Source organism: Taudactylus pleione, unplaced genomic scaffold, assembly GCF_031769625.1.
Source record: "Taudactylus pleione unplaced genomic scaffold, aTauple2 ptg000009l, whole genome shotgun sequence".
NCBI lineage: Eukaryota > Metazoa > Chordata > Amphibia > Anura > Myobatrachidae > Taudactylus > Taudactylus pleione.
The window spans coordinates 9,020,431-9,042,004 of NW_028284412.1; the positions used below are offsets into that span (position 1 = coordinate 9,020,431).

Genomic DNA, 21,574 nt, shown 5'->3' on the forward strand with positions numbered 1-21,574 from the left:
TAATATAGAGTCTTGACTGCCACTGCAATGCCACTCTGTATCCTAGATGTGCCATGTTGGAAGCTGAACTGCCATGTGTTTGTGCCGTCCACTGCTGTTCCTTACCTTAACTAGGTACAACCTTTTGGTCTAACCTGGATGAAAACAATATTGTGAGATGTGAGGTGGTCAAAATTGACTGAAAATGACTGGAAATTAATTTTATTAAGGCTAATAATACTGTAGGAATGAAAACAGGCCCAAATAATGTGATTTTTAGCTGTTTTTATCATTTAAAAAAAATACAGATCCAAAACCAAAACATGCAAGGGAGGTTTTAGCAAAACCAAAACCTGATGACGAATTAGAACTATAACCAAAACACGAGGGTCTAGTTTTGAGGATAGTCTTCACCTGTGGGTTGTGACTCTTACTGTAAATGTTCACACACCTACCTCAAGCCCACGACAGCAGAAGTACTTGGTTAACTTATTGCATTTTCACCCTGCTCTATTGGCACATCATAAATAGGACATGGACAAAAATTAAGTTGGAGATATATAAGAGGGAGGAGTGAATTAGGGCTTTATTTGTGAGGTTGAGGAGTTTGAACTAGATTCTGAGGAGGATAGGGTGCCAGTAAAGCAGATTGCAGGGAGGACAACAATGAATGGTAAAGAGGCAATGAGATGAGCAGCACTTTCAATATAAATTGGAATGGAGAAAGGTGAGTTTAGAGGAGGACAAAGAGAAGGAGATTTAAGCATGGAGACTAGAGAAGGTGAGTGCATGGGTGAGAGTCTTGGGGGTCTATTTACTACAATCTGCATTGGGAATGCAGATTGTAGTGTGATATTACCGACTGAATTCGCATTGTGAATTCAGGCAATTTTACAGGGATTTACTAAAAATCCATTGCAGGTACAGAGCTTGTGATAAAGCTTTGTCCCTGCGAATCCCCTCCGCAAACTTATCACGGTATTTTTGCAAAAAATACTGTGACAAGTGCCCATGCATGTGCTGACTGATCACTGCTAAGCCCCGCCCCCATTGCTAAGCCCCCCCCATGATCACAACCCCCCCACCAACCCCCCCTCCCTTAATTGCACTTACCTGCAGTGATCGTGGCTCTGGTGATGTCCTCCATGGCTCTGGTCAGCTGACATCCCATCCTACACTGGGACCCGGTCACCTAATGACCGTGTCCCAGTGCAGGATGGAAGACCAGCTGACCGGAGGAAGCACACACCGGAGCCCCGAACTCCGGTCCCTGGACTCATTAAAAAAAATATATTTTTACTAATTTATTTTTTTTATTTAGCAGTGATCAGCGTGTGGTCTGTTTAGACCACACAACTGATCACTGGGGCTGGCTCCAGGCTCTGCTCTGCTTGTTAGAGCAGAGCAGGTGTCCGGTAACTAGGGGAGACTCTGGATAACGCCACCTCCAGGCGTTATTATCACAGGGCTTCCCCCGGTATTTTTTTCACTATTTATTTTTAGTAACTACCAGGCAGATCGCATTTCCCATTATAATGATGGGAAATGCGATCTGATTACTAAAAATAAGTTATAATTAGGGGTTGGAGTAGAATTCTATTCCAATTGCCCTTTAGTAACTTTAGGTGAAACTAAAATAACGTGAAAAGGTTGTGAAAAACCCTTTTTCACTTTATTTTAGTAAAAATAAAGATAATAAATAGAGCCCTTGGTGAGAAAAGGGAAAATGAGAAAGGTGAAAAAGTGAGAAAAGTGGAAATGCCTAGAGTGAGAGATATTTTATTTGTGAGGGGTGAAGGAGAGGGAGGAGTCAAGGATACACCCAGGCACTGACTATAAGGAACAACAGAGAGGGAAATGTTTTCAATAGAAAGAGAAGGGAGGAGATGAGGGGACCCTGGAATGGGGTAAAACAATGAGTTTTGAGGTTTGGTCATGAACTCTACTATAGAGGTTTGGAGAGGAAATGTATATTTGAGTGTGAGCATGAAAGTAGTATTGGAGACTGAAGGAGCTTATGAGGTTTTCATGGGAGGAGATGGCAACGGAGAAGAGAAGGGGCAAAGGATGAACCTTTGGGGGACAACAACAGGTAACCCTAACCAATATCTGTTCATTACACATACAAACAGTAAATGATCGCCAATCAAGTTTCTCCTCAAAATTTTAAAATGCAAGAAATCCCTCAAAAAATCCATTTAATGGACAACAAGATTCATTTACTTAGAAATTTAGATAACTAATGACAGTTCAAAATATGTAACAACATTAATATGTAACAACATTAATACCATGGTGAAATATATACAAAATTCATAGCTGAAAAACATTTTTTTCTAAGATCTCTTGCATTGCTACTCCCGATTGTTGGGGATCAGAGGTGATCCTTATTTCTCTTAAAAACTACGAATAAGGTAAATCTCATCACAATTGTAAAGGGTAAAATCTTTAATTTCTTAATAAGGTATTTCTATGTGCTCTAAAGGTGGGTACACACCTGACAGATATATCAATGACCATCATCTGCTGCTGCAGCGAGTCCCGGCGGCCGGGTAGGGGGCATGACCTAATAACGGAAGGCATAGCCACGCCCCTTTCTAAAAAAAAAACAAAAACAATTTGCGGTGCTGGGGAGAGAGGCGCTATGTGCCCCTCAGCCCGGTGCACAGCCAATGGGGGGGTGCAATCAGCGTGATCGCTCCCCCTTTGGCATAGGAGACTGCTCGGGCTGCTGCTTTAGCAGCCTCGGATGGTCTCCTAGTGCAGCCCAGCACACAGCAGTGTGTGCTGGGCTGCTGTGGATGGGGAGCTGTGCCGGACTCGGGGAAGTAGTTCCCGCTCGCGGCTCCCCCTATCCTCTCTGCCGATCGCCCGTACACGCTTGCCAATGGACAGATATGTCTGCAGACATATCTGTTCATTGGCTGTGCAGCACACGTTGTTCACAGATATATATCGTCTGTACACACAGGCCGACGGGGGCAGGATATATTGGCTGATCAATTGATCGGCCAATATATCGACCGGTGTGTACCCAGCTTTACACACCTGAAAGATACTGTATATATGTAGATAATGGTTGTTCATACACACTAAACAACCATCGCCGCCTTCATAAGATACATCTGTCTGGAACTGTAGGTCAGGCATCTGACACAGAGTAGATGCACCAATATATCTGCAGTACAGCCAACACAATATGTCTGTGAATGAGGTCTTTCAGACAAGAATTGTACTGATGGTCATGTATAATAAGGATTATACTTAATCAGTATTCTAATAGCTTCTATACCTTCATTGTGGGGATGCAGGTGTATAAACTAGTCACGTCTGCACTACACATAATTGTATTGTGTGGTAAGGCACCCAACTCTTTAATTAGCAATGCAGTGGTGTCCTTTAAGTATGAAGCCAAATATTGAATGCAAGAAGTTAACAAAGCGTCTAGATATACAGATATGGGCTGGTATAATTAATCCCACACCAAGATAATGGGGTGACCTGGGGGATCCACTACAACCTTTTATGTATCTTGGGTACAGTATAATATATAGGGACAATCGAATAATTGCCAGAGAGAGCCGGCTCTGAATCTTGTATGATAATTTTCTCATTCATCGCTTCAGTCAATATAGCATCTGACTCACTTTTGCAAAGTTTACTGTAGGATCTGTTGGAAGCAATTCATATGTGACAACAGTCTTATGGATTCATACCTATCAATTCCTACCTACCCATACCTTCTAAAATTGTCGCTATTTAGCGTAATGAGTCGCACAAGAAATAAATGCTTTCAGACTGAGGGCCTCATTCAGAGGCGATCGGAGGATTCAAGTGGTCGCTCAGAAACTGGGCGGCCGCTTGCATCCTGACAGCCCGTCTCTGTTTCGGTCGTTAGGCTGTGGGTTTACACCCACAGCTCTAATGACTGCTAGGGTGATGGTCGCGATGGTCAGAGACCATCGTGACCATCGGGGCTTACGACGAGACTCTAGGGTAGGGTCTCACTTGTCGTAAGCCCCGGAGAGCTTCTGGCTCTGTCTGAGCCGGAAGCTCTCCACTGACATCACTAGTGATGTCAGTGGGGCATCCCCAAAAAGCAGGCGTTCCCATGGGAACGCCTCCGTTTGGGCTGCCACCCCCCCGCCACGCCTTCCAAATGGGGTGAGCTGTCAATCAACATCGACAGCTTGCCCCCTTTGGAAAGAGACCCGCTACGACCGGCGCCGTCGGTCGTAGTGGGTCTCACGCATGCGCACAAAGGAGCCAGCTCCCTCGTGCGCATGCGCACTTGACAAACATCGAGGCGGCTGTGCGGTCGTAGACCGTACAGCCGCCTCTGAATGAAGGCCTGAGTGTGGTTCCAAAGCACAAAAAGTTATTATTCAATATAAAAAAACAGATGGTTACATCCTGTGATCTAAATACAATTAGCACAAATAAATCATACAGACCCAAGGTACAGTTGTTACATACGCACGCGCTCTGGACCCAGATACCGGCATCAATATAGAAACCTCTGTCAACAGCAAGGCAAGAAGACTGACATCCAAGTTTAGAGAGACCACATATATACACTAGCAGAGATAGGCAATACAATAGAACAGTTTGGTATGATTCCATTGGTTCTTCTTCCTGGTCCTTCTGTTACAGTATAGTTCATAGGTCAATTCAAATGTACACAAGCCTGCCTCCAACAGCCCTTTGTGTTCTTTTTCCTGCTGCATAATAAATCTAAGCTGGCTACATAACAAAGTACATTTTAATGTTTAACTCTCTATAGTCCATAGTTTGCAGACACATGTTGTGATCTTCTCACTGATGGTACTGGAAATCTGCAAAGACACAGTGGATCAGTACAACACCAAACACGGTCTGCTTACCATGTACTAAACCTTAGATATCAAATTACATTTATTTCACAGCATTAATAATACAGAATAAACCATGACTATTACACATTAATGCTAGGGAACCTTTTATGCAAGTGTACAGTGTGTACGTATTGGGATTTTGGGAAAATACGCTAGTTAGAGTTGTGCGACTACGTGTTTGTGGAGTACACCATGGTACGTGTTTTGCAGGGTTAATCATTTTATATGTTTTAGTGACTGTCTGTATTTATATGGTGAGGACTATCAACTTCCTTCTATTGCGTGGGAATCGCACAACGCTAAATAATAGCATCGCCGTATGTACTTATAATGGGCGAGATTCACTAACATGGCGCTGGGCGGCCAGTCGCAAAATGGCATCTCATTGCCATTCACAAAATGGCATTGTGCAGATTTCATTTTAAACCGATCCTGTCTCAGCCAATTATCCGGCTTCGACAGTCCACCCTTTGATAGCAAACAACATGCTATCATACTCTGATTTTAAAATTAATTTAGGCTTACATTATGACATATTATTTAATGTTAATTTATGGGATGGAACAAGGTGGTTCTTAATCCATAAATAATGTGTCTCTAGGAGGGGACATATAACTACCCTTATATGCACATCGTGGATCTTGGGAGATCATAGGAAAGATGTGGGGATGCACCAATCCTATAAAGGAAGTCTTGAGGGGGAATTGGGACTTACATTATTTAAGATATTTTAAAATAACATTTTAATAACACATTTTTATGCATGTCTAAATCTTATACATCATATGATGGTACCTTCTAATTCAGGGTTATAATAAAGTCCTACATTTACCTCAGTATTCATATTATTACTACTGACCACCATCATAATTTCTTTCCTTTGATTCACCTTATCTTTACATTTTCCACATTTCAACACAGTAGGAACACATCTGACACATAAGCCAATTACTATGAGGATCAGGAGCTTACCTATGCTCGCAATCATTTCCTTGACCCACTCTCCTAGACCTGAGAACCATTTCACTGGGTTCAACCAAGAAACCCATTCCTCTACCTTCTCCTCTACTTCAGCCACTGAAGCATTATGGTTCTTTTGAAATTCCCATTTCTGCTGCAGAATTTCATTCATCGTCTGGTCTATCACCTCCTTCGGATCGCTGGTATCATTTGTAATGTAAGTGTAACATTTTACACCAAATTGGGTGGCCAAATTTATGCAATACCCTCCAGTGACAACTGTTAAATAATTTAACTCTAGCCTATGTTGCACGAGTTCTTTCTTGTAAGCTTGCAACTCCCTACCTGTATACCTGAATGTGTCATCATACATCTCGGTGATATTATCTATTAATTTAGCAAGATCTTGGATATATCTAAAATTTAGTGTACCCCGAGCGATCCTGGTGGGATCCAATGCTACCAAAACTTGAAAGCCAGTTGTCTCACTAATTAACTGTGTGGCTTTATGCACATCACCAGGTATCATATTTCTTTTGTCTCTGTGTTCATACTATGTGTGAAGATATGGTGATGGTGTGTTTTTATGAATACCAAGCATTTCATCCTGTGTAAGGATCATAACTTCTGGAACTACTCTTCCCAAATAACACAAACCTTCGGAACTCGGAGAGAGCCACTTATACGCTTTCCTTCCACATATAAAATATACATCATTGGGTAGAACATAAGGAATAGTGAACATCAGTAACCCACACATTTCCCTAACAAGTGATCCTACTTCAGGTTCTCCCGTTTGACTCATACAAGTTTCTCATTGTAATATCTTGGCACAATACCCTTCTGGTACCCTACCAATCATTTCTTTGGTGGAACTCAGTGTATATTTATACCTGAAGTGTCTTCCACCTGACCTAATTGTGTGTAAGAGTTCATAATTCATAGGCTCACGAGCAGCTCTTAGTGAGAAGGTCATCATCTGATTATTCCCAGTCACCTCCCAACTTCTTGGTTCATTGGAGTTGGTGATGTTTAAACATAAAAGTGATTTATCTACTTGGTACTGGTGGAATTTAAAATGAGGTGGTTTTGATTTTAGAAATTTTCCATCAAGTGCATGCTCTCTTTGTGATTCTAAAACCTCAGAGACATTTAATGGGAATGGCACTAATCCTACATTATGCTGTCCTTGGTGCACGTGAGAGCACACCCAACAATCGGTTTGGTTTAAAACTTTGCCCATCATGGTGTGATAATCCTCTAAAGGATATCCACCCCAATACTGGTTATACTTTGGTTGACACTGCTGGATGCATCTCTCATCAATTACGGATCCACAGAACTCACACATACAATAATCCTCAGACAATAAACCTTCACACTGTCTCCGAGTATCCAGAATAGCAGATCTCTTAACAATTACTGTACTAAGATTGGTCAGACACTCTCCTGATTGGCATAGCACTCCTCCTCTCAACTCCACTTCATCAATGCTACCATTAGCTCCCATCTCCTCTATCGGTTCCCCGTCACAGAAACCAGAAATCCCCGAACAAACCAGGATGATGGAAACTCTGGAAGAAAATATAAAAATGAACACAGCAGACCAGTCCATTGCCATAGCAAGGACCTGCAAATTTCTTTAGCTCAGATATCTCACTGCAACCTTTTAACCATCCCGGAACAAGCTCGCGATCGACAAGTCCACGTTATCTGCCTTGTCTCTGCCTTGTATCTCCACCGGTTGGTTGACCTTCTTACAGTGAGTGGAATGGACCCAGGTATTTCTCTCCGCCACCTTCAATGTGGTTGTACTCGTCAACAACACCAGATACGGACCTTCCCACCGATCTGTCAGACAACCTGAACACAAGAAATTTCTGATCATAACAAATTCTCCAGGTTCAACATCATGACAGTTTGTTTCAGGCATATCATGTGACAACAATTTCAGTTTCTGCTGTTGCGGTTTTAACTGTCTACTCATTGTTATAAGATACCTTACAGTTACCTCGTTGTTACCTTTCAAATCTTCCTGCGGACTCAAATGAGGTTGTCTACCAAACAGTATTTCAAAGGGGGACAGATTAAGGGGAGGCCTAGGAGTTTTCCTGGTACTATGAAGGACAAGTGGTAGTGCTTCTGGCCAACCTAGTCCAGTTTCCGACATGATTTTACTTCATTTGTTTTTAATAGTCCTGTTCATCCTCTCCACCTTGGCACTGGCTTGCGGTCGGTAAGGGGTATGAAGTCAACTATTAATACCCATCAGCTTACACATATTTTGGAAAACATCACATGTGAAATGAGTACCCCTATCACTCTCAATAATTTTAGGCATACCGTATCTGCATACAAACTCCTGAACAATTTTCTTGGCAGTAAATGCAGCAGTATTAGTGGCAGCTGGGTATGCCTCAACCCAATTAGAAAACACGTCAGTGCACACTAATACATACTTAAGATTCCTGCAGGGTGGCAATTGGATGAAATCAACTTGTATTACCTGAAAAGGTCCGTCAGTCGGAGGAATGTGGGATGGTTCGGCAGGGATCATTTTCCCAATGTTTTTCCTCAAGCAGGTCAGACAGGACATTGCTCTCTTCTCCGCTTGAGAAGAAAAACCTGGTGCGCACCAGTATGCTCTCACCAATTTGCACATACCTTGCTTTCCCAAGTGAGTCAGACCGTGCACTGCCTCAGCCAGGCTTGGGTAGTACGCCTTGGGAGCCACTGGCTTACCTTGTCCAGAAGACTCTTGCCCACATCCCTTGGACCTCCAGACTGCCTTTTCCTGAATGGAACACAAATTTTGCATCTCAATTAATTTCAGCATGTCAATCATTTGAAAAGTCATCATTTGTTCAGTTGGTAAATTAATTTTTAACCCTGCTGCCCATTTTGCAGCTTCCTCTGCCCTGTTGTTGCCCAGTGACACTGGATCATCCTCACATGTTACACCTAATTACCGCCACTGCCTTAGGCAATTGGATTGCTGTCAGTAGTCCTTTTATAAGAAAGTGGCAGCAGATTTTTGAAGGCACAATGCGTTCTCCTGCAATGGCACCTCCACCCTTTTGCTGAGAGTTCGCTGACCGAGTGTTACCAAGTGACCGGTAGCGTGATTCACACTGCGAACCCCCAACTATGGATTCCTACCTATGGATTCCTACCTATCTATACCTTCTAAAATTGTCATTATTTAGCGTAATGAGTCGCACGAGAAATAAATGCATACAGACTGAGTGTGGTTCCAAAGCACAAAAAGTTATTATTCAATATAAAAAACAGATGGTTACATGCTGTGATCTAAATACAATTAGCGCAAATAAATCATACAGACCCAAGGTACAGTTGTTACATACGCACCCGTTCTGGACCCAGATACCGGCATCAATATAGAAACCTCCGTCAACAGCAAGGCAAGAAGACTGACATCCAAGTTTAGAGAGCCCACATATATACACTAGCAGAGATAGGCAATACAATAGAACAGGTTGGCATGATTCCATTGGTTCTTCTTCCTGGTTCTTCTGTTACAGTATAGTTCATAGGTCAATTCAAATGGACACAAATCAGCCTCCAACAGCTTTTGTGTCCTTTTTCCCGCTGCATACTAAATCTAAGCTGGCTACATTACAAAGTACATTTTAATGTTTAACTCTCTATAGTCCATAGTTTGCAGACACATGTTGCGATCTTCTCACCAATGGTACCGGAAATCTGCAAAGACACAGTGGATCAGCACAACACCAAACACGGTCTGCTTACCATGTACTAAACCTTAGATATCAAATTACATTTATTTCACAGCATTAATAATACTGAATAAACCTTGGACACTTTTATGCTAGGTAACCTTTTATGTAAGTGTGCAGTGTGTACATATTGGGATTTTGGGAAAAGACGCTAGTTAGCGTTGTGCGACTACATGTTTGTGGAGTACACCATGGTACGTGTTTTGCAGGGTTAATCATTTTATATGTTTTAGTGACTGTCTGTATTTATAATGTGAGGACTTTCAACTTCTTTCTATTGCGTGGGAATCGCACAACGCTAAATAATAGCATCTCCGTATGTACTTATAATGGGCGAGATTCACTAAAATGGCGCTGGGTGGCCAGTCGCAAAATGGCGTCTCATTGCCATTCGCAAAATGGCGTTGTGCAGATTTAATTTAAACCGATCCTGTCTCAGCCAATTATCCGGCTTCGACAGTCTGTAATTGCCTCAAACATTCACAATTACATGCGGTCAAGCCCTGCACAACTACAGCTCCCCCTTTGTCCCCATGACGAATTATAATATCAGTTCTATTATTTTTAAATATTCAAAGTCTGTTGTTCTTTCTTCGCTTGACAAGTAATTAGATTGAGGGTCCTGTTGTTTTAATCCCTCTTCTTCCAGGATCCTTGTAAAAGTTTTAATAGAGGGTTTATGAGTCATGGGGTCATATTTAGATTGAAATGAGGCAGCAAGAGGCAGAGTAAGCAAAAAGCCTCAACGGAAATAAAAAACATAGTATTCAATTTGTCCACTACGTCTTTAATGGATATGGGGGTCTATTTACTAAGCAATGTTAGGAGACAGAGTGAAAAGTGATAAGAAAGTGATAAGGTGCCAGCCAATCAGCTCCCAACTGTCATCTCACAGGCTGTGTTTGCAAAATGACAGTTGGAAGCTGATTGGCTGGCACCTTATCACAGACTTATCAATTTTCACTCTGTATCCTAACACTGCTAAGTAAATATACTCCATGGAAACTAAAGTCCTTTCTAAAGGACTCTCATTTGTGGCAATAATGAGACAGGATGCATTCCAATGGAAAATAGGGGTTGGGTACGGGATGCTGGCACTCGGGATCATGGCTGTTAGAATCCTGATGTCAGCATCCCAACAGGGTTAGGATACCGACACCTGTTGGTCAGTATCCTAACTCTCCCCCTCTCCCTACTTCTAACCCCGACCCTCCCTCGACGGTGCCTAATCCTGACCTCCCCCCTAGTGCCTAAACCTAACCCTCCCACCTTAGTGCCTAAACCTAACCCTCCCCCTAGTTCCTAACCCTAACCCCTAACCTTAATCCTAACCCTCCCCCTAACCCTGCTACTTACTACCAGCGCCGGGATTCTGACAGGTGTCGGGATTCTGGCACCTATATTCTAAGCACTGGCATCCACTTTGTTGGGATAATGACTGTGTCCTGGTAAATACATATGTATAAGTTGAATAGATCGTTATGACTAAAGGAACATTTTGGTAGATGTGTGGATATTTCTAATTCTGCACCTACAGCACATATACCCAAACCGCCGAAAAGCATTCAATCCAAATCTAAATTTTGCCCCATGACTAATGACACAGCTGTCTCCATTTCAGGAAAAAGAACTTGGCCTATCAGGTGGGTTTTAGCCAGCCACAGAACCTGTGTATTCATGAAAGGGATAGTATGGTAAGCATATATAAATTACTTCAGTCCCCAGGGATGTGCATGTTTTCCATATCTCCTCGCTGGAGCACAAGGGTATTCATTACTGAGTGACTCATTTTAAAAGATCCACAGGTGGTGCTAATTATTTCACTTGTGATTTTGTGAGATTTGTAGAACATGCAATATTTAGGGTTTCCTGAGGAATTGAGATGGGAACATTGGGGGCAATTCAGACCCGGATGAAACGCAGCGCACTTTCGCAACTGTCAGGGTGTCGGGTATGCAAATGCCATGTTCGCACTGCCAGGCTTAAGGACGCCCTCTATGTCTTAGAGGGAGGCGGCAGAGTGATCGCATGCCGGTGTAATGACACTTTTCTTTCTTAGCACACGTCATCTCCAGGAAGTGTATGATTATTCAGTAACATCGAGAGCCATCGGAGCTGCTCGCAGCCCTTGATGTAGACCCTACCCCGCTGCAAGTACTGTGTTCACTGCAGGCTGAAATACAACCAGGTGACGTGTACAATGACGCTTCCATGCTAATTATGCACGCCCGATGAATGCTGTTTTGACACTCAGACCCGCCTGCGTACGTTCATCCACTCCCCCGTTTTCCAGAACCTTCCCCTGTTAATACCCACAAACGGCACTGTCACTCAAATTAGTGCTCAGTCTTTGTGCTACGAGCGCACGATCGCAGTGACTGGCTCGCGCACTGCGACGCACATGCATGCGCAGACGGGCGACTATCGGCCATAGCGTGCGATCGTGGCTTTGCGACCAGGTTTGAATCAGGCCCACTGTGTTATATATCATACATCATAAATATTTGGGGTGTTAGGGCGGGATGTAATAAGCATCGCTACCACGATGCGGGAAATTCTGCCTCCCTTCACGTATATACCACAGTTTTATTACCGCGGTATGTAGCTAGAAATGCGATGCACATCGAAAAGGACAGCTCTCCCGATTAGAGCTGTCCTTTGCAATGACCCAGGACAGAGGGACATCTGGGTTTAAAACTCAGAAGTCCCTCTGGCGTCAGAAGGGCGCCGGCCACTGGGGGTGATGGAAGGGATCCGATGGGATCCCTCTCAGGGCAAGGGTATCATTAAGAAGCTCATAGGCTTCTATTGGGTAATGCCACCTTCACGTTACCTACGAGGTGCGTAGTACATATGTAAAATGCAGAGAAAAAAAACATTTCTGGGGATATACTGCAGTTTCAGCTTTAGTACATCCCGGCCTTAATATTTATTAAAAATAATGTTCTATGTCAAGTTTATTTTGGGGGAGATGTACTAAGCTGTAAGATGTACTTGAATAGTAATAAAGTGGAGAGTGATAAAGTACCAACCAATCAGCTCCTGTCAGTTTACAGGCTGTGTTTGAAAAATGGCAGTTAGAAGCTGATAGGTTTGTACTTTATCTCGCTCTACTTTATCACTCTCCAAGGCTCAGTACATCTCCCCCTTTGTGTACCATATCCTGTAAAAACCTATATACCTATTTTATCCTAAATATTTATCATAAAACACTTATTAAAAACAAATAATTAAAAAGAGTAAAAACTGTAAATTATGTTAAACTGTAGGTTTGGGACTCTGTTACAAAATGTCATGTTACCTAATAATGTAAACTTAAATTAGAAGTCAATTCAATCAGGGGCGAGTGGGACAAAGTGACATTGCAAAAATGTGGAAATGCTGGAACCAATGGCGGAGCAAGACCTATATGGGCCACATAGCCAAATGTACACGCCCGCCGCAATACACTATACAGAGCGGGACAGGCGCTCACCTCCTGAGCCTCATGCAGGGCTGTCCCTGCAGGCTCTATCTCTCCTCACTGGTGCTGGGAGTATAAATGGTCGTGGTCTGGGGGGATGTCCCAGCAGGCTTTACACAGCCACACCTCCTCCCAGCATCAGTGAGGGAGAGATGCAGCCAGCTGGGACAGCAGATGTGCTGCCCTGCAGCAGCCTACTGCTAAAAAATGAAAGGCACCCCCGCCACTCAGGATGTGAACGCCTGCCCTATGGAAGTGTAACTGGTTGGAGGGGATGGGCCATGCCCCATAGCAGCTGCACCTACTATAAACTATGCCATACTTACCTACTCTCTGAAAATCGGGTGTAGCTCCAGATCCACCCCGGAAGAGTGTGCAAGTCTCTCAGCCGGCACCACCCATACGGACCCCCCGCCAGTGTCTGCTCTCACCTTGCCTATCCGGGGGGAACTTATAACGTGATACGCACTGAATTGCGTTATCGTGGCCCCGCCCTCGGCTACACAGTACCGGTAATCTCGGCATTGTGTAGTGTGGGCGGGGCCAGTCACGCCCCCACCCACAAAACAGCGTCACGCACTCCTTGCTGTGTCAAACTGGCTGCCTCTCCCGAAAGAGGCAGCCAGATTGTCGGCAACGGAAAAAAACTATTCTAGTACGGAGCACTGCCACTAGTGAATGAAGATAGCAACAATTCAATCTATACAGTAATTGATTTTATAAATGAAAATAAACATAAATAAATAAAATAAAATAAAACACTTTTAGTCAAATTACATAAATAAAAACACTGTATATAATATGACTAATAAAAAGAAATAAGGCTCAATAAAACACGACATAGAAATGGGGCCCCAAAATCTTATCAATATCACATTGATACCAATTGAATCAAATGTGTCTCCACTTATGCTGTTGCAATTGTAACATAGTGTCCCACAATTATAGGACTGGATTTCACAATGAACCAAGTTCGTGTCGGTAAATAGTTTCAGATAAAATATAAGTCCGTGCATTAACCAATAAAAGTTTCTAATAAATAGTTTGCAGGATGTTTAGCTCTTTACAAATGTCACAGCAATGGTCTAAACACATCCATAAAAACACTGCTTGGCGTCTCTGTGTAAATGTACAGCCATGACCAAAAGTTTTGAGAATGACACAAGTATTGGTTTTCACAAAGTTTGCTGCTTCAGTGTTTTTAGACCTTTTTGTCAGATGTTACTATGGTATACTGAAGTACAATTACAATCATTTCATAAGTGTCAAAGGCTTTTATTGACAATTACATTAAGTTTATGCAAATAGTAAATATTTGCAATGTTGACCTTTCTTTTTCAAGACATCTGCAATTCGCCCTGGCATGCTGTCTTCTGGGCCACATACTGACTAATGGCCGCCCATTCTTGCGTATTCAATAGTTTGTCAGAATTTGTGGGTTTTTGTTTGTCCACCCGCCTCTTGAGGATTGACCACAAGTTTTCAATGGGATTAAGGTCTGGGGAGTTTCCTGGCCATGGATCCAAAATTGAAATGTTTTGTTCCCTTAGCCACTTAGTTATCACTTTTGCCTTATGGCAAGGTGCTCCATCATACTGGAAAAGGCATTGTTCATCACCAAACTGTTCTTGGATGGTTGGGAGAAGTTGCTCTTGGAGGATGTTTTGTTACCATTCTATATTCATGGCTGTGTTCTTAGGCAAAATTGTGAGTAAGCCCACTGACTTGGCTGAGAAGCAACCCCACACATGAATGGTCTCAGGATGCTTTACTGTTGGCTATTTAAATGCCCGCCCATTTGAGCTGTCAAGCCCGGCACATCAGGCAGACAAATTGGTAAGTGTGTATACACTTACCAATCGCCAGATAGGTTGGCGGGTCGACATAGTGTGTATCCAGTGAGTTGGCTCACAGGTAATTAAAATTAGCCTTTGAGTGTTACTCAAGTACCCAGTTGCCTAAGTAAGTGAAATAGTATTTCCCAAATCTACAAGTGTAACTGCAGTACATGTACAGACATGTATACAAACTTGTTCTGACAAAGACCGGTGATTCACAAACTCAAAATTGTTTAAACAAAAGTGAAAAAACTAAACCACAAAGCTGCACACACGACAGTACCTGACTGTACAATGACACTTACCACACCACTGAAACTGTGACATAACCCAAATGCCCCAAATTAAATGTATTATTTAATTTAAAAATGAGAACAAAAATACAAAATATCAACAAAAAAATACATCATCATTTTTATAAGTATCTTTTTTTTAATATATGTCAAAGCACATGTTGTATTGTATGACTTTTCTGCTTTAAATAAAGCAAGTGTTGTCAATAAAAAGTTACTTTTAACTTTTGGGGTTGGGGCTCCTATTGCAAACCACTGATTAATGCTGATATTTCTACAATCTGCAAAGGAAAAGTGCATGACCACAAGTATAATATATACACAGGCACAAATGTATTAGGCTCCGATTTGCTGGTCCCGAAGCTATTCTGGGGATATAGCCGCTAGATTTAAAGGGCCATTTAGTTTTAAAGCAAAAACAAGTAGATTTTGCCTTAAAACTAATTGCTTCTTTAAATCTAGCAGTTAAACCTCCGGAATTGCACGGAGACCAGCATTTTCCACTGTCATCTTCTTAACCATGTGTACTCAATAAATCGGTGCTACAGATATGCCCACGTTCATTGTGGCTGATCGTGCCACGGATCGCGCTATGTGCCAAGCTACGCTATGACGCATCCCTGATCGCGGGAGTTCGTCTCCATTCAGTCCTATGTAGACACGAAAGCATGCCCCCGATCGCGGGAATGCATCTCCCATTATATCCTATAGAGAAGCGAATGCGCGTCTCCATTCACGGGAATCCATCTCCCGCCATGCATAGCGCGATTCGCTACGCTATGGACAACAATGTAGCTGCGCAGATCTGTAAGTGCACACAGATTTCCTTATTTCCGTGTACAAATAATTTACTATTCTTAAGAGTCTTCTATTAAAAATAGTTTTGTTTATATTATTCATTTCAGGGGTCCCCTTCAGCAGAATCTGTAGCAGGGCAAAGCACGCAACCACAAGGTAAGAGACATTGTATTTAAATGAGTGTCAATTTCTTTCATGGGGACGCCCCGTATATCAGTAATAACAAGAACCTGACAAGGTTTCATGTCACTAATCTTTGTCAGGCAATCTGCCAATTTCACTTCCCTTGTTGGTGACGTAGTGAAACATTGACCAACTTCACTCTCAATAACACTGCAGTATTTCTAAAAAAAAATGTTTAGTAACTAGATAAATACAAACCTCATCTGCTGGCACTCACCAAACAGATGTGAATATTGCTGTTTAATGGTTTTATAAATCTAACCTCTATCATCTGTGCTATATTTTGCTTTGGGGCCTTTTCCTAATCCAACTCTGGATGCAAACTATATAATGCTCAATACATGTTATACATTTTATTATATTGTCTTTAATCTATAGTTCTAAAACCTTCTTGTATAGCATTTATCAACACTGATTGATATGCAGACAGGTGACCAGGCAGCAGTGTTAAAAACAAAACAGAGATATATTTATGCTAAGAATACACCCTGATGTAATAATGCTTTAGAATCAGATCAATTTAAAGAATATATTGATTAAGACCCACTCGCGAGCGCACAGCACTCGCAAGCGGGTCGATGGTCCACCACTACGCATGCGCACACCGGCTCCGGCATGTGCATGCACAAGCCCCAGCAAGCGACGGCAGCTCCGTCGCTCTATTAGAGCCGGAAGCTCACTGGGGCTTGTTGCGGCAGATGAGACCCTACCACAAGGGTCTCGTCGCAAGCCCGATGGTCGCGATGGTCAAGACCATCGCGACCATCACCTGGCCGCTCGCAAAAGCTGTGGGTGCTCACCCACAGCTTAGCGAGCGGCCAGGAGGCCGGCTCCAGTAAAAAAAAAATGCCCTGATTCGGAGCGAGCGCACTGAAAGAGCGTCCGGCTCTGAATCAGGGCCATAGTGCTACTAAATTAGTCAGAGTTTCAGAAGCAGGTTCCAAGCTAAGTTTAAATACTTCTAAAGCCATTACTCAGGGCTAACTTTATGCTGGCCGTACATCAGGACGATATCATTCTAAACAGCCAACTAGTTGGCTGGTTGGAATGATAATTGTCTAGTGTGTGGGAGCAAATGATAATCACTCGTTTGCTCCTACACGCTGAAAAAAATTAAAAAAAGGTTGGTCCAACATGTTTGATTTTTACCAACCAATCGTAGAGAAAACTTTCCCACAAATGAATGATAAGTAGGCGGACACTAGCTGCTAGTGTCCGCCTGCTTCTTATTACACCCTCTGCACTGCCACCGGGACAGTATACTCACCTGACCCTGAGACCCATTCCTATAGATCCTCCACAAGGGACCCACTGCAAGTTCCAGCCACCGCTGCAGTAACCCCTCCATAGTCTCCTCCTCACTCCATCCATCATTATACTTCATCCACAGAGGGCCAGGGACTCACTGCAAGTTCTGGCAGCTGCTGCACTCCGCTCTGCTTTATGTTTCCATGAGAAAGTTACCCAACTCTCTATTTCCGTGGCAGCTGCCAGCAGTCTCCCTCTGTCAAGTGCAGTACACCCTGCGAGGTGCTGCTTAGCTGATTTTTTGCCGATAGCAACAGTACTGATCTGTGGTTGTGCCACTCTAAAGCTCCTCGGGTGACTGGAGGCGCAGGTGGTAGTAGTGGTTATGAACAAGAAGTGCAATAGGATTGAGTGGGGGCGCTGTCTGTGCGTGAAACCAAGGGAAATACACAGGAAAATACTTATCCTAAAAATTGTAGGATAGCGTTCTTCCTTCTGTTACAGGCGTTGTTATTGGTCGTCTTCCTCAGAAGTCATCCATCCAGATATGATTGTTTATATAGAAATAAATTATATAAGGAGGAAAAATGTGTAGACTCTTCCAGTGAATAATAAACTACTATATTGTTATTAGAATGCAAGCACTTCAAATATGCTTATGTGGAGGTTTGTATCCAAACGTTGTCTAGGGGTATGTATTCTCGGGGTATTGGGACTTATTTCATACACAAGACAGGTTATAAATTACTTGCATAGTGATATGTGACCTCCACGTGCGAGGTATATATAAATCTTATAAATATTACTTATAACTCAGTTCACTGAAGGGCAGAACTGTAACACACCTCACTTACATGAGTGAGGTGTGATGCAAAGCACGTATTGGTTTCTTTATGGGCAATGGTGTATTTATCAAGATGTCCCAGAACACACACCTGACCTACATGTGTACGGTGTATTGAGAAGCATAAAAGGGTATCTGTCAAACGAGTTTCTAGTAGCCATAAATCTCATACTTCAATCATTTTCCCAGTAGATGCGTACCCGTACTCACACTTTGTGGTGCATGGTAAATCCCATCAAGGTCTCTTTCAATTCTCCACAAAGAACCTCCAGAAAAGCCTCAAGTAAAATGTGTGGGTTTTTTATTCAAAAGAAAACACAGCATAGAGTAAAATGAAGATAATTAAAAATGCCAAAAAAAGTCTTATAAGGGAAGGGGTAAAAAGTCCCCTAAAAAATTGCAGCACAGTGCAATAGTATAGGTGCTTGAAACAGTGTTCTGAGATTTGTGCAAAAACTGCGATAGTGCAGGTGCCGGCTCCAGCACAATCACAACAATGGCATGAAAAAACAAAAGCACATACCTCTATTTCAGTGTCAATGCACCTATCCTTAATGCCTCCAGGACCAACGCGTTTCGGGATCAAAACTCCCTTTATCAAGGTGTGGAGGTACTGCTCCTGATGTCCCATTATATAGTGCTCGTCTGTGGCAAAGTTATGACATCTCTTCCGGTTTCGTTTTACAGAAGAAATATAATGAAATACAGTGAAAGGTTTAACACCCGCAATAGTATGTAGCCACACTGGTGCCATATATCTCTCTTAGATGTTGTTACTTACTTATCTGTATATACATAACGTGGAATTAGTTGCGCTTGTAAACGGCAGACCGGAAGTGTCTCGGGTCCCGCAAAGGGTCTTGGGAGTTGTAGTTTCGTCTATTGCCGCTTAACGGAAGTACCTAGAAAACGACCTCCGCAATTGTTTTAATTCTGAATCTCTTATGCTATTCTTGATACTATTATGAATGATGCATTGCAGCTTGTTTATAAGTGCTTTTTCAGTGCTTCTTAGCGCTGTCTTTATTAAGGTGGAGGTATTTCTAGGGATGCTTGGGAGTTGTGGTTTCATCTGCATCCATCTGGCTGGAAATCCCTCTAAGATCAACAGGGTGCTTGGGAATTGTAGTTTAATACAGTCAATCTTCATTTAGATAATTCCCTATAGTTAAGCTTAGTTGCTATTGGTGTGAAGCTTCTTTTGTATGACAGCAGCCATTTAAGATTCCAGATAACTGATAGTAGTCCCATAATGATATTTCTAGAAAAATATCAGTAATCAGTATATATAAAGAATATAATGAATATAAATAATGTATGGGAGATACTTAAATAGATTAAAAAAAAAATAATATATATATATATATATATATATATATATATATATATATAGGATTATATTAAAATTAAGATAAAATGATGGATTCCCATAACTAACAGTATGAAAAATAAAATTCAAATAGATATACAAATTATCGGTGAAGCATAGAAAAAGGTCAGAGAAACCATTTCAGTTCAATGTCCTGATTTAAGCCTTTAGGATTTAGTGTATTCAATTTAAAAATGAGCTTCATCTCTGTTTTAGTTAGATTAGTTTCTATATTTTTGTCTCTCCATGAGGCTTTTATAGGTTGAATGCCCATGAATCTTCTAATATGTGCAGTGGAGGAATCATGTACATTCCTAAAATGGTTGGATAAGTGGTATGTCTGGAGGCCTTTTCTTACATTCCTCAGGTGTTCTGAAATTCTAGTTTTCAACGGTCTTGTTGTGCATCCAATATAGGATAAACCGCATGTACATTCGACTAAATACACTACATTGGAGGTGTTACATGTGATGAAATCCCTTATTTTCATTGTTACGCTATTGATTATTTAGTTGTATTTAGTACAGTTATCTTTAATATTTCTACAGCCAATACATAAACCACAGCGATGAAATCCCTTAGTCCGGATCAAATTCCTTGAAGCAACAGGTAGGGTACTTTTAACCAGATGTGTTTTAAAAATTTTTGATTTCCTATAAATAAAACACGGTTTTGCCAGAATGATCTCCTTCAGTACAGGATCTCTGGTTAGAAGATGCCAATGTTTCCGGAACAATTTCTCAACTTGTTTGTGCTGGGTGTCATATTGTGTAATTAATGCCCAGTTTTGTTTGTTATTGTTGTCAGGTCCATTTTCTTTTTTCTCCCTGGGCATAATGAGCTGCATTCTGTCTTTGCTGAGGGTTTATTTGATGGTTTTATTCAGATCTTCCACATTGTAACCTTTTTCTGCAAAGTCATTGTTCATTTGAGTCATTTGTTCTATACAGTCCTCATTTTTACTGCAATTCCTTCTTACCCAAAGGAATTGACTTTTTGGGACACTTCTGAGCCATTGAAAATGGTGTTGACTATTAGTGGGTATAAATGTGTTTACATCTGTGGATTTCCGGAAGGTTTTTGTTTCAATATTACCTTCTTCAGCAAAGACCGTGAGGTCAAGAAAATTGATCTGTTCACTACTGTGCGTTAATGTGAAGTTAATATTCATCTCATTATTGTCGAGAACTGAAAATAATTCCTCCAAACTTTCTCCTGTTTCATTCCATATAATAAGCACATCGTCTATGTATCGGTACCATTATACAAGGCTTGAGCCCCAAGCTACGCCACCATAAACATGAGTCTCCTCCCAATAGCTCATGAAGAGGTTGGCATAGCTCAGGGCAAACTTTGTACCCATTGCTGTACCGGTACGTTGTAGAAAAAAGTCACCGTTTAAGAAAAAATCATTTTTTTCTAAAATAAATTGGATAGCTTAAAGCAGAAAGTCTTTTTTTCCTTGGTTAGATCTGTTTTGTTTAAAGCCCAAGATACAACTTCAAGGCCTTTGGAATGAATGATACAGGTATACAGTGAGGTGACATCGGCCGATGCTAGTCTGGTGTTTTCAGTCCATAAGAAGTCCTTGATTTTTATGAGGACGTCTCTTGTATCTTTTAAATATGACTGACTCTTCAGTACCAATAGTTGCAGAGCCCCATCTATTATTGACAATAAATTAGAGGTTAGGCTTTCTGTTCCTGCAATGATAGGTCTACCTGGCGGGTTGGTCGCATTCTTGAGCAATTTCGGCAGTATGTATAATGTTGGTATAATGGGGTTATCAAGGATTATGTACTCACTTTCTTTTTTTGATATTCCACCTTTCAACAGATGTTTCTCTATTAATGTAATTCTTCTTTTATATGATTAGTAGGATCCGTCTTTAGTTTTTTATATGTCGTGGTGATCCGATAGCTATCTATATATCTCCTTAGTATAGTCAACTTTATTCAGGATTGCTA

The 21,574-nt window shown here is 41.7% G+C and overlaps 1 protein-coding gene across 1 annotated transcript in view; it reads left to right on the plus strand.

Annotated features, from left to right (window-relative positions):
- TNFSF8 (TNF superfamily member 8) overlaps window positions 1-21,574 on the plus strand; it is an 80,727-nt gene that overhangs the window by 13,711 nt on the left and 45,442 nt on the right. Inside the window, exon 2 of the mRNA XM_088466414.1 lies at window positions 16,071-16,119. Coding sequence (XP_088322540.1) covers window positions 16,071-16,119 — 49 coding nt within the window. The remainder of the gene's footprint in view (window positions 1-16,070; window positions 16,120-21,574) is intronic.